Below are 13,567 nucleotides of genomic sequence, written 5' to 3'. Positions count from 1 at the left end.
GGTGGGCGCGCTGGGAGTAGCGGCTCTCAGTCCACCCCGTCCGGCGGCGCGTGCGCTGGGGAGGCGGCGGGGCGCAGTGGGGGGAGTGGCCAGCGGTGACACCCCTCCCCGCCCGCCCTGCAACTTGCACCCGCCAGACTCAGCGGTGGGAAGACGGTGAAGTGCCGGTGCCGGGCTGCGGAGCCCCGAGGTGCGCCCGCGCGGGTGGGCGAGGCCCGCAGGTAAGGCGCCCACGACCCCCGAGGGCAGCGACCCCGGGCACGGGGCACCTGCCTGGGAGGGGGGCGGTGGAGGAAGCAGGACCAGGGCGGGGCGCGGGCAGGCGGGCGGGGCCGGGGTATGGGGCCCGGGGTCACCAGAGGAGAGTTTGGCTCCGGGGCTGTCTGCTGGGGCTTGAACTGCGCGCTGTGTGTTTTGATTAATTTGGAGGCTCGAGTTACCAGCCTGGCAGTCCCGGCACTGTGAAATGCCAAAGAGCAGGAGGCAGCTGAGGAGAGAAAGAAAGCCCATCCTATTCTCCGCTGCCTGGCCCTGGCTTTGCAGCTCCACCTTATCTGCGGAAGCGCACGGGAAAGCAGGAGCTGACTCTGCCCCGGGTCTCTCGCCAGCGCGCCCGGCTCGCAGGTGGCCCTGGGCGCCGAGCACCGCTGATGGGGACCTTCCCTTGGGGCCACCACCCACAGGGCACGGAGGAGGCAGTCAGACCCCTTCTCATCCTCATATCACTAAATACACAAACACAGTAGCAGAATCGCTTCTTTGCCTGAACGCAGTTATCCAAGCATGAACGTCCTGGTTTGGTAACCTGCCTGCGTCATTCTCTGCCCCCTTCGACCCCTTATTCCCTCTGAATCTCTACTCCATTAACTAATGACTCCTAGTTTTTTTTTTCTTCTTCAGTATTTTGCCTTGTCCCATCATCCTCCGCGTTCACATCCAACCTTTGTCTTTGTCATTCTGACCCGCTTCACCACCGTCCTTCCCTCGAATTCTTCCATGGCACAGTCAACAGCTGTGTTTTGCCTTAGCTCTGAGCAATACCCACGTGTGGCTACACCAGCTTTTCCTTAGCCAGTTGTCATCCTGGGCATATAGGTTGCCTCCAAACCTGGTGATTGTAAACAGTGCTGCAAGCAACCTAGAACCTAGAGGTTGTTTTTTCTTTTGTTTTTTTTAAGAGCATATTGGTGGTGGTGGTGGTGGTGGTGGTTGTTGTGTGTGTGTTTGAGTTGATGGTTTCACATCTTTGATTGCATGCCTGGTGTTTAATAGGAGTAGGATTGCTGCATCATATGGTCTTTTTAGTTTAGTTTTTTTTTTTTTTTTAAGTTTTAGTTGTTGGGGTTTTATTTGTATAGTTTTATTTTTTCAGTGTTAGTCCACATCACTTCCAACCGTGGGCACACCAGTACCAGTTTACCAGGCCACCAACAGGGTAAGAGGGTCCTCCTTCTCCACATCTTCTCCAGGACTTGTTTTTCTTTTTTTTATATGTGCCATTATCACAGGTGTGAGATACCTCATTGCGGTTTTAACCTGCACCTCCCTTATTAAAAGTGGTGATGAACATTTTTCCATGTATCTGTTTGCCTTCAGGATGTCCTCTTTGGTGAGTTGTCTGTTCAGATCTGCTGCCCATTTATTAATTGGGTTGTTTGTTTTTTTATTGTTGAATTATGTGAGTTGCCTGCATCATTATTATTGCATTAAGTACCTAGCTCCAACAGCACATCTATTAAACACTGTAATCCCGAAGTAGTGATGACCATAAATGGATTTTTGAGACAACTGCCCAACCTGAAATGTGACTTGAAAATACACATGGGTGTAACTCTTAAGCGCTGCCAATACAGCTTAGGGCTGTGGTTTGGTGCCCACACGCTTAACTGGAGGAAATGCAAAACTTTCAGGAAAGGTTAATGCATCTTCCCCTCCAAGTTCACACCTGGATTCAACACCTGAATTCCGTGTTCAGGATGGGAACCCCTGCTGGGGAGCAGTGCTGCTATCTGCAGTAGCTGCTTTCCAAACACCAGGTGTGATGCATGTGGCTGGGCTCTGAGTGTGGAGACACTTGCTTGCAGTTAGAATGAGGTCCCTTAGCTTGTTAGACCTTTTTAGTTAGCTAGGTAGGCGAAGCTGGACAGTAAATAGATGAAGTCACATCCACTCTTTTTCACTGCAGAGTACTAAAGTCTTCTCTCTCTTTTTTTTTTTTTTTATGCCAGTGGTTGTTTGCTGTTTTGCATTAGAATCTCCAAAGGAGCCTCTAAACTCTTGATAGCCAGTCCATCCCAAGCAGAATCTCCAGTGGTAGGAGTCTGATATTAATGTGTTTAAAAGCGCCTTAGAGATTCCCATGCCCAATCAAGTTTGAAAAAAATCACTGTTTTATATGCATATTTCAGCTGCATTGATTAGGGTGCTCTCTTACTAGAATAATAGAAGAAGATGGCTCGTAAACTCTATTGACATGTGTGTGCCAGACCTTAGATGTTGCCGTGTGGTTTGTGGGAGCCTCTCCCCACTGATTGGAGGGGTTCTTAGGGAGTCTTGTCCTGCCATTCTTGTTAGACAGAATTTCAGGACTCTGTTGGTGAAAGGACAGTGCCCAAGGATTCTGAGAGGCATGTGGTAATCTTACATGAACTGACATTATTTCCTGGGAAAAAAATCCCTCAGTGCTAGTGTTGAGTGCTTTTTCATGTTGTTGATTTCTAAAAGATTTCTTAATTTGAATTTTAATTGCCATTTCCTAAAACCAAGTCCTTTTGACAGAAGACCAGGCTTTATCAGATTTGGAATGGGCGGCCGCAGTCACCTGCAAGTCACTTCTGATGGCTTCACAGAGCAGGAAAGAAACTTACAATGTAAATATAGCAAATACAAGAAGGAGGAGGGAGCGGTGAAGACATTGGTCCCCAGGGTAGACTCTGGATTTTAAGTCCTTTTCCTCCTTCCTAGTGTTATCTAACTTCCTGGGCTGGGGTCTTCCCTTTTGGAAAATTGGCACAATCATAGTACTTCCTCAAGAAGTTGTAGGAATCCAGAAATCCATTGAAAGTGCTTTGTCCAGGATCTTCATAAGTCACCACGTATTTGGAATCTAATTTCAAATTGTATAAGTTACATTAATGAAAATAAAGTGGACCTGATGAGAGATGGTGGCAAGAGGTAGAGATGCCCTCATCAGCTCAGTGGTAAAGGGTCAAGGATCAAGCACACCCTGCAGGGTCCCCTCAGCTCAGTGGACCACCGTGGCGCCTAGAGCCTTGTGCCTGGCATCCCTGGGAACAGCAGCTTTGGCATCCTGGGGAAATGGACAGATGCACATTCTCAACCATGACCCAGCCCCTGAGTTCAGACCCCAAGCTCACCACGGTCTCCAGGTGATTTACACACATGCTAATCTTTCCGAAGTGCCTTGTCTAAAAGCCAGGAACTACCTCCCAGTGCTCATCTCCCCCACTTGGACACACACCTTCCTTTAGTAGGATGTTCCCTATGCTCACTAGGTGGTGCCAGTGAACCAAAATTCTTGATTTCTAAAAACATTGTCCAGGGTGAAGAGAGGTGATTTTTCACAGGTGGGTCTTTAAATGTGATAAAACAAAGAGAAGGGCGGGGGGACTCTTTTTATGTGTGTGAAGGACACAGAGAACTTTACTTTCAACTGTTGATGTCAGGTAAGGGTTTTGAACAAAATCAAGGGGTTGCCTTGGGAAGCTATTTCTGTTCTCTTCATAACCATAACTTCCTGTCTGAATCTGCTTCCATGGATAGGTTGCTTCCCTGCAATTGAGTTAGGATGGGGCCTTTTGGGTGTTCTATACTGTTTTTAATTGAATGAAGTTGTTCTCAGTGTGCTGAATGAATGAATGGAATGGCTTGACAAATTCCCTGAGGATTCATACCCAGGTCTACTTTTTTTCGAAATTCATTTTCTTTCCATAATTTTTGTTGTAGAGGGACATGCCTGTTTTTGATGGGATGCACCCTGACAAGTGCCTCTTTAATCTTTGTACTGCATCTCCCCACCTAGCCACCCTTTTTCTTTCAAGAACCTTCTCTTTTCAACACCTCTAAAACAAATAGAATGTTCTTTTAGCAGCTCAGAGTCATTATCAACTCATGTCTGTTCTTGCCATTACAGTTCCAGATTCTTTCTCTGCTTTTCTAAGCTCAGGGTTCCTGCTTCAGTGCCTGCACTTGTCCTCTGTGGATGATGGCAGCCTTCCAGGGCATCCCCTGCAAGTTCTTTCCTCTGAGGTCCATCTGCTGTTATTGTCCCAGTTCCAGTTACAACTGCACGTTGTTTTAGAAAGGACAGGTTGGGGTGGTGGGGGCAGTTACAAACAGTCCCCACATTTGTAGGGCTAGCAGTAACAGGACTTTTTTCTTCATTTACGTTACATCCTCATCACAGGCAGTGGGGAGGTGAAAGAGGAGTGGGGACTATCATAGTCACTCAGGAACCTCCTGGAATTCCCACTCAACTGTCCTTCTCTGACCATCTCAGAAGGAAAGCGAATGTGCAAACCAAAAACTGCTCTAACAGTTCTCGTCTGGATGTGACACATGCTTCTTCTGCTCACATTTCCTTGGCCAAAGTGGTCACATGACCACGATTCATTTCATAAGTGGCTGTGAAATGAAGCCTACCACATGCTTGGAAAGAGCTGGAAACAATTTGGTGAACCTTATTAATGCCCATCACACCCATCATGCCACTTGCTTATAGAAGAGCCTCAGGGAGCTCTTCTTTCCCTGTATAATTATTTTCACACTACTTAGAAGAGACTAGGGTGGCCCCAAACCAGGTTTTATAACATTGTCTGTGTCCTCATTCCATTTGTTAATTTCCTAGATTCACTGCGTGCCCTTCCTGACCTCTTCCCTGTGTGCTTGCCGATACCTCTGCCTCCAGGGATCTCCCCCTTGCTCTGCCTGTGCTTGCTCTACCTGGACAAATACCTGTGCTTTGAGATCTAGGTCAAAGGTCAAAGGTCACATTGTGTTAGTTGGTTTTCTCTAGTACTCCACCTTAATTTGTTATTGGCTTCTGGTTATGCTTCGCCACATCATTATTAGTGGTTACTTTAATGATTATATTATGTGTCTTTAATTTTTCCCAATCTGCTTAAATGTAATATTTAATTTACTTCAAGTAAATTGAATTTAATGTTGTATCTATGGTGCCTAGCATGGACTATAAAGTGGGAGGTTGACAGATATTTCTGGAATGAATAATAATTGAAGGTGTTTATGTTATATCAGAGATACGTGGGGGTGATTCCAGAAAAAATATCTTTTGGTTAGTGCCAGGAATGCTAATACAACAGAAAACCACTTCAAATTTGAAATATTATGATATTTTTAGTGAATTTGAACTTATCATTTTCTCATAATTTTTATATATGACCAAGATTCTATGTACCATTTTATTTTGCTCTCATGTGTTTGATATGTTTATAAGAATTAAATAGATCCCTAACTTCAATTTCTTAAGTTTCAAAGGAAATCTTATTTTCCAGTTTTTGAGTGGGGAAGCAATCTTAATTTAATAATGAACATATTTATGGTTTTGTGAAACTTCCAGATGTCAGTTGTTGGCCACTCTGCCCACATGAATCCTCACCCAACACACAGCTCGTTTTCGCAGTTTTGCTCAGGTGTTTACTACTGTATAAAGTCCACACTGAAACACCAATTGTCTTATTTTATGGTTTGTGGCCAACTATGGGATGGTATAACTTGGAAGACCAGGTGTGAGGTTGCCCATGAAACTATTATTAGACTCCAAAATGGCAGAACCATTTCTAGAACAGTCCAGGTCTTGTCTTTAGGAGAACTGCTAAAGTGATTGAGTTTCTAGGAACCAACTCCTTCCAGAAGCAAGGAAGACAGTTTGGGCAGAAGAGACGAATCAGCCATGCAAGGGGTGGTTATCTGCTCCTTAGCAAAAGTCCCAAACTTACAGGAATGCACCTTCCATCCCCAAGACAAACCTTCCTCCTCTCTTGGGACCACCTGCACCCTCCTCTGCCCAAGTATTTCTTTTTAACCTTTAAGTTCACTTGGATATCTGTGTGAATTGTTCCCCCTTTTGACTCATAGCTGCCTTAAATGCTTTAGCATTTGACTTTTGTATATCTTAGAGTGCTGCCTTGAGGATCTCCAGCTGCCCTATAGAAGTTTCTATATATTCAAATTCCAACCATAACGAACTTAACAGGGGAACCCTCGTTTTCTGGGGTTCACAGAAAACACAGTATCTCCGTATTGCTTTTAGAATGGCCTCGTCCAGCTACCACTATATTGAAGGCTAAAGTTCTTTCCAGAATTTTCTAAACTCATCCACTTTTCATTAAAAATTATAGTTAGGGCCTTCCCAGTCGCGCAGCGGTTGAGCGCTAGGTTGCGAAGCTGCCCGCAGCCTCTGCAGCGCTGGTTCAATCCCCGGCTGTTCCCCAGTCCCGCATGGCGTGCAGACCTCTCCTGCCGCCCGCTGCTCCCCTCAGCAGTGTACTTCGGTCCTTCTGCCTGCTCTGCTCCCCGCTCTGGCTCTGGTGAATTCTCTCACCCTCCCGTGCTTCTGACTGTACCCAGTGCTTGCATAAATAAATAAATAAATAAATAAATATCTTAAAAAAAAATTATAGTTAAAATTTTAATGAAAAATGTGGTTAAAATTATGGTAGTCTAGTGGTTAATAAGGAAAGCGTCAGGGTTTGAATCCTGGTATCCTTATTATGAGACTGATCACTAAAAGGAGAGGATCGTATCACTTACCTTGCAGGTTGCTTTGAGCACTGAAGGTCTGTGTTAGGCCCTTAGCCTGGCTCTTGGCACGCAAGAGTCCCCTGAAAATGTTGCTGAGTCGGCCTTGTTATGGCGAGGATGATGGTGCTGGTGGTCATGTGGAGAAGGAGAGGGAGAGGAAAGAAGAGGAAGAAAAGGTGGAAGAGGAGGAGCAAGAGGAGGGGGAGACAGGGCATCAGCATCATTACCCGCAGCTGCAGCAAAGGGACGTGCTCGGGGATGAAAGCAAACGCCAGCCTTTCTCTAGGCTCCCCTCAACTGACTGCAATTCTGATAGGAACTGTTCTGCGTGCCATCTTCCGCACTCCCTAAGGATTCAGTCCCCTCAATCATTTCTCCCTCCTGCTGTGTAACAGGAGCTTTAGGGGGAACTGTTACACCTTATTCCGCTTTTCATCTCCCCAGTCCACCGTCCTTCCTAAATCAAATCCCTTTCCCCAGCGAGCTCTGCCCTGGCTTGCCTCTGTTCCCGCTCTTCTAGCTCCTCTCCAATAGATGGCGGCTCTTGCTGTCTCTCTGACAAATTAGGAAGGACAGAAATAAGCAATTATTGAGGCTACCACATGCCAAACTCTGTGTTGGGCTGTAATTTATACTCATGTGATTCGGTATGAATTTTACATACTGAGAAATCCAGGATTTGGAGGGACTAAGAACACTACGGAGAGATCAATCTCTGAACACAAGTCTTCTAACTCCTGAGCCTGCTCTCATCCCTGACCATGACAGCACAAGACACCCGGTGATGATGGAGGTAGCAGGTCTCTGTGGAGGAAGGGAGAAATCATCAGAGCCTAGAGCCAGCTTCGCAGTGTGGCGGGAGTTGACCCTGCCCCATGGGGTCATCGGCTGTTCTTACCAGAGAGAATCCCAAAGGCAGTTCCCAGAGATCTGACAGGTCCCGAGAATTCTGATGCAGTCACTCTAGCCCTGCCTAGAGGAGAATCATAGACCATGAGAAACCAGGGGGTTAAAGTTTTGGCCAAAGACACAGCCTTCGGAGTCATGAATGTTATTCTTAACTTGGAGGTAAAGAGCCCATCCGGTTTCAAAAATCACTTGTGTATTTTTGGAACATGTGTCACATCCATGTGGTTCTCAAGTGGGGACATTAGGCTGATTGTTGTCACATTTTCTATTGATATTGGGACGAGACCTCAAGGAGAAAACGATAACAAAGTCTACGTTGGCAGAAGACTCGGTTAGCTGAAATATGGTCAGTCGGCCCCAGACTAGCAAACTCGACTGTGAGGTCAATCGAGGACTCAGGGCACTCAAACAATTTAACTGAACCTGGAGGGAAGGAGAGGTGGGGGCGGACTTGGCCATGACCCAGCAGCATTCTGGCCACTTTGCAACTCAGAGTCACTCTTAAGAATTTACTTTAATTTCCAAGCTTTCCCTTCATGTTCCTCAGAGAACATGAAGCTCCAGGCACATGTCAATGGTCAATGGACCACACAGATGGTCACGACCTGCATCATAAAACCTTGTGATGTTGGATGAAAGTCACTATTTTCGCTAAAAAGCTCAAAGCAACCTGAAGGCTTTCAAAGTCTGCAGATAGATAAGAGGTCCTAGGAGGAACAAAGGTGAGTGTCCATCTTGTGTGATGGGGAAAGTCAGGTTATCACCTTACAAGGAAGAACAAGCCTTGGAAAGAGAGGGCAGTCGCTGAGGTGGACCTGGCATGCCATTCGTTTTCTAGGAGCATTTTCCTAACCTCCGAGGCCTTTGTTCATTTCTTTACTGAAGATGAGCCTGTAAGAATTTCATTTTGAAAAGACACAGGTATATACAAATAGGTGTTCAAGTCATCAAAGAAGTGCATCCTTGGAGAGTCCTCAGATAGTTCAGTGTCAGAAAGTCAAAAAGAAAGCACATGCGGTCATTGAGTGAAGAGGAAATCAGTTCACTGAAAGAACAAAACAATTATTATTAAAAAGAACTCAAAGACGGCATTATTTGGGAAAGGAAAAGATATTTTACTTCTGCTACATTTTTGTGGCAAGACGATCCTGATACTTAGTTTCTTGTTTCTCTGGCATAATGGTTTGGAAGATGTTAGATCTTGTTTCCAGAGCTGGAATTTGGAAAATATTGGGCAGAGACCCCACCGGGAGTCCCAGGGGAGTTGGCACCCAGAAATTTTCATCATCAAGGAAGAGAATGAAATTATAGTTGCTGAATATACATGCTAGAAATTACTGACCTACTACACCCTGGTAAAGAACCTGTTAACTTTACTTGGGTTGAGCAAGGGGAATGTCAAAGGCCCAAGCTGCTAAGGCTCAGCTTCCCTCTTGGGGCTCAGGTCCCCTTTTCAGGGGGGACTCCACAGAAACTCCTGTTGTAGCAGCTCTGGGGACGAGTTAGGTTTTCAGCCTCTTACGAAGCCATCTGTCTTTCTCTCTTTGCATTTTCTTCTCTTGAAATCAGACTTTTATGGTTACCAAGTGAAAGTTCCCCGTACAATCGAGCTTGCCCTTGATCTTGCCTTTCGCAGCTTTCAAGGTCCAGCTCAGCCTCATGATACCTGGCTTGATGCTTCCTTCCTCAGCTCCCTTTCTTCCCTGTTTCTGGGCTTTAGGTCTCCAAGAGAACTGGTCAGATCACCTCTTGTACCATTCTCCAAGCCAGAATTCTGACTCCGGGCTGTGTCATTTTTGAATCAGATAGTTATCCCCAACCCGGGGAGACAGGATTGGATGATGAAAACCTGGCTGCACCTTCACTAACTGGATTGAAGGTAGGACCCTAATGGGCTCTGATGGAGGGGTCTGTAGAGAATACTCCCACTTGAGAATAGCAATAGGCAAAATAAATCATGTCCTTGAAAGGAACAGGGCTTTTGCTGAAGTTTCCTAGGTAGGCAATCGCCCTAAATCAATGAGCTATATTAGAGTAAAAAAACAAACAAACACTAGTTCTGCCATTTATTAGCTTTGCAACTTTACACAAATCACTCAAACTGATCAGTTTGCTTTTTCTGTCTAGTGAAAATAATATTTTCCTTCCTAAACTGAGGTGAAAACAACTTACTTGAGATGGGTAACACTCTCAACAGAGGGCCCTACAAATAATATCCATTTCCTCTCCCCCCCAGATGTTTTGAGTTCCCTCTCCACTCCCCACTTTCTCCATTTCTCCAATCCCTCATGTATATTGAAAATTATCCTCATAGTCTGTCCCCTATTAAATGTTTTATTCACATTACAAAGGTGTCAGAGTACCTTCTATAAGTTCATTCATCCAACAACTATATATTGAGCACTTACTAAAATGGTGTAATTGGGGATAAATCCGTGAATAAAAAAAAGACATGCCCTGACTGTCATAGATCTTATGTGTTAACCAAGTGCAAGGCAATGAGGATGCCCAGTCTATTCCCAGTAGAGCTGTGTCCTTTCCCTATTAGTCCTTTCACATTGGCCATTCCAGAAATTAATGGGAAACTAGCTAGTTTTCTGCAGAATGGCCCATCCATCCATCCATCCATCCATCCATCATCCATCCATCCATCATCCATCCACCCATCCATCCATCCATCCATCCTTCCATCCATCCATCATCCACCCATCCATCCATCCATTCATCCATCCATCATCCATCCATCCATCCATCCATCCATCCATCCATCCATCATCCATCCATCCATCATCCATCCATCCATCCATCATCCATCCATCCATCCATCATCCATCCATCCACCATCCATCCATCCATTCATCCATCCATCATCCATCCATCCATCCATCCATCCATCCAATCCCAATTAAAATGTACTGAGAAACTTCTAGATATTAGGACCATGACCAGATAGTCTTCCTCTAAAAGATGATGACATTCTATTTTAATAAACCTCCTTTGTCTATCTTTTATCACAATATGTGTGGAGATCATCATGTGTCTTATTGAGTTAAAATGCAAATATCTCTGGTTTTTGTTAATTTGGACCATTTCCTATGTTTTGAATATCAAATATATTTAGAATGGTTCAAGTTGATTTGTATATTCCTTTAAAAACAATAAACTGTTCTATTGATACTTACCTCTAGAATGCAACTGAAAGAGTACTTGAAGTGATAGATTTAAGGATAAGAAAAGATCTAGGCACTTAAGGTGATTCTTTTCCTACTTAATTTTGAGGCTGTGTCATGGAATGTTGCTCTACCACTTGCTTTGAAAACTAATCTCCCATAGAGCATTGAGTTGGTTTATCTAGATTTTATCCAGAAATTTAAAAATAGCTGGTAACATTCAATAGTTCCAGTTACCTTTTTTCTACCTGATTCTCATAGGTAGAAAGTTTGAAGATGAGACATTCAGTGAAGTCAAAAGTTTGAAGATGAGACATTTCAATTCTTTGAGCCAAAGAAATCTTTTACCCAAGTATAGAATTCCTTGTGTCAGAACATATTTTTATTTTTATTGAGATTAAACTCACAAAATAAAATTCACCAATTTAACTCTTTTAGAGTGTATAATTGAGTGGTTTTTAGTATTCTCATAATGTTGTTCAGCCATCACCATGATCTAACAGAATATTTCCATCACCCCTAAATGAAACCCACTACTTAGCAATTCTCCTTACCTCCAATCCTTGACAATTACTACTTTCTGTCTCTGTGGATTTGCCTATTCTGGATACTTCACGTACATGGATGAAATCATACTGTAGGTGATTTCTTTGACATAGCATAATATTTTCGAGGTTTTTCCACATCAGTACTTCATTACTATTTATGGTGGTAGAGCCCTCTATTATATGGGGACAGCACATGTGGCTTATCATTCAGTTGGTGAAATTGGTTTATCTCTACTTTTTGACTATTATGAACAATGATGCTATGAATATCCATGTGCAGGTATATGTGTAAACATATTATCAGTTCTCTAGGAATAGAATTGCTGAGAGATGGAAATGCTCTGGTTAACTTTTGGAAGAACTGCCAAAATCTTTTCCACAGCAGTTATACTATTTTATACAAAAATATTTATATGCATTTGCTGTATGCACAGAATGTGTATTTCTATCCTAGGGTGTTCCTGCCCTAGTTTCAATGAATAAAGAGTGAATTTTAAACTGGATTTCAAGGGAAATGATTAGAAATACAAGAAAATTCCACTTAGTAAAATGAAACAATGGTTGTTTTTTTCTCTTTTTTCGCATAGAAGAACTGGGGTGTAGGCCAGAGTTTTATCCAAGCATTGCATACGTCTATCTTTCTATTTTTTCAAAATATATGTATGACACGTAAAGAATTGGGTAATATTTTTATTTCTAAGAATAAAAATTGATATTTATTCTATTTAGCCTTCACTAAAGAAAGAGTATATGTCAAACAAACAAAACTGAAGTCCCCATCTTGGAAACATTTTCATCCTAACTATGAATAAAGAAAGTAATAATTTTATACATCATAATGCATAGTCTTTTAAGAGATGTATTTCTGTTTAAGCTATACAGACCATAAGACCAGGACATAGAAGCGTCTATAAATGAGACTCTTCTGGAAAAGAAGAGAAAATTGATTGGCTTTTCAGTGCCAAGACTTGCCTTGGAAGTAGCCACACGCATGACCCTAACAAGACTCTGGCTCGTGTGGGCCAGGCCCCCGGCTGTCGCTATCTGGTAAGTCCCTTCGGTGTGATCACCTGCTTTCACTAACACTGCTTCTATAGCTGTAAGTTACCTGAATGCTTCATGTGTCAAAAAGCCAAATTATTCCAGAAATCAGTGCCTGTCATATTATGGCTCATTTTTACTTTTAAATGCAAATCCTCATTAGTATCCTCAAATTGCACACATATAATCAACAAATGGAAATTGTACATCTAAAGGCCCCTGCTCCTTGCTGTGTTACTCACTGGTTTCCAATAGTGAAGATCTGGCTCTAGGCCAAGGGCCATAGGTTCCCCAGAGCCAGCATTCAGGAAGGCTCGCTTCATGAGAGCCATGGTAGGACAGTGGCCCCAAGGGCGTGTCCCACCACATCATGCTCCCTGCAGCCTGTGAGTGTGCTCATGACACACAGGGGGGTCGATGCTGCAGATGACAGTTGAAGAGGGCATGCATTTATCTTGTCACTGTGGCAATCAGCTGGTGACAGCAGCCTATTAGAAATGAAAAGAACTTTCTAGAATTAATTTCCTTGTTCTTTCTCTTATTAGTTTGCTTTGTATGAAAATGTGCATTTAAATTAACTTGCATTTTTGCTTTTTCATAGGTCATTTATAGTTATTCTCTTCTCTATACAACAAGTATGCGGGGTAAGTGCTTTAATTAGCTCTGATTACATGTTGAAAATTCACTTTATTGAGTGTATTATCTTTATTAGACTTTAAACAACTGACTTTCTGTTGTTAAACTTGGTTTTTCTCATTTGTAAAATGATGGGTTGGATCAGATGAAAATTCTGAAGTTTCTTTTACATTCACCAGTCAAAATTACTTTACAATTGCTTAGGTATATTTATTTATTTTATAACTAACACTTTCATTAAAAATAGCTAGAGGGGTCTGGAGGCAGCTGGGCCATTTCAAGATTAAATTCACAGGTATAAGATTAAATTTGGATATGTTAACTCTGGAGAAAGATAAACCTGGGACATTTCGTAATTGTCTTACTTCTTCTGCTTCCTCACAAAAGATTCTTAGTTTCTAAACCCAGCCTCAGACATTTCTGGGAAATCACACCTGTCAGTCAGGTTGACCTTGAGACAACCGGACAAGGGTAAAAATC

The 13,567-nt window shown here is 43.3% G+C and overlaps 1 protein-coding gene across 1 annotated transcript in view; it reads left to right on the top strand.

Annotated features, from left to right (window-relative positions):
• Positions 1-7,776: 7,776 nt before the first annotated feature.
• COL4A4 (collagen type IV alpha 4 chain) overlaps positions 7,777-13,567 on the top strand; it is a gene marked incomplete at both ends in the record, with an annotated part of 95,887 nt that continues 90,096 nt past the window's right edge. The window contains one exon of the mRNA XM_084227841.1: positions 7,777-7,851. Within this exon, the coding sequence (XP_084083967.1) occupies positions 7,777-7,851 (75 nt within the window). The remainder of the gene's footprint in view (positions 7,852-13,567) is intronic.

The sequence above is a fragment of the Talpa europaea genome (assembly GCF_964194135.1).
Source record: "Talpa europaea genome assembly, chromosome: 1".
NCBI lineage: Eukaryota > Metazoa > Chordata > Mammalia > Eulipotyphla > Talpidae > Talpa > Talpa europaea.
The sequence above is the reverse complement of the archived record's forward strand: the minus strand, read 5'-3'. Positions and strand labels throughout refer to the sequence as shown.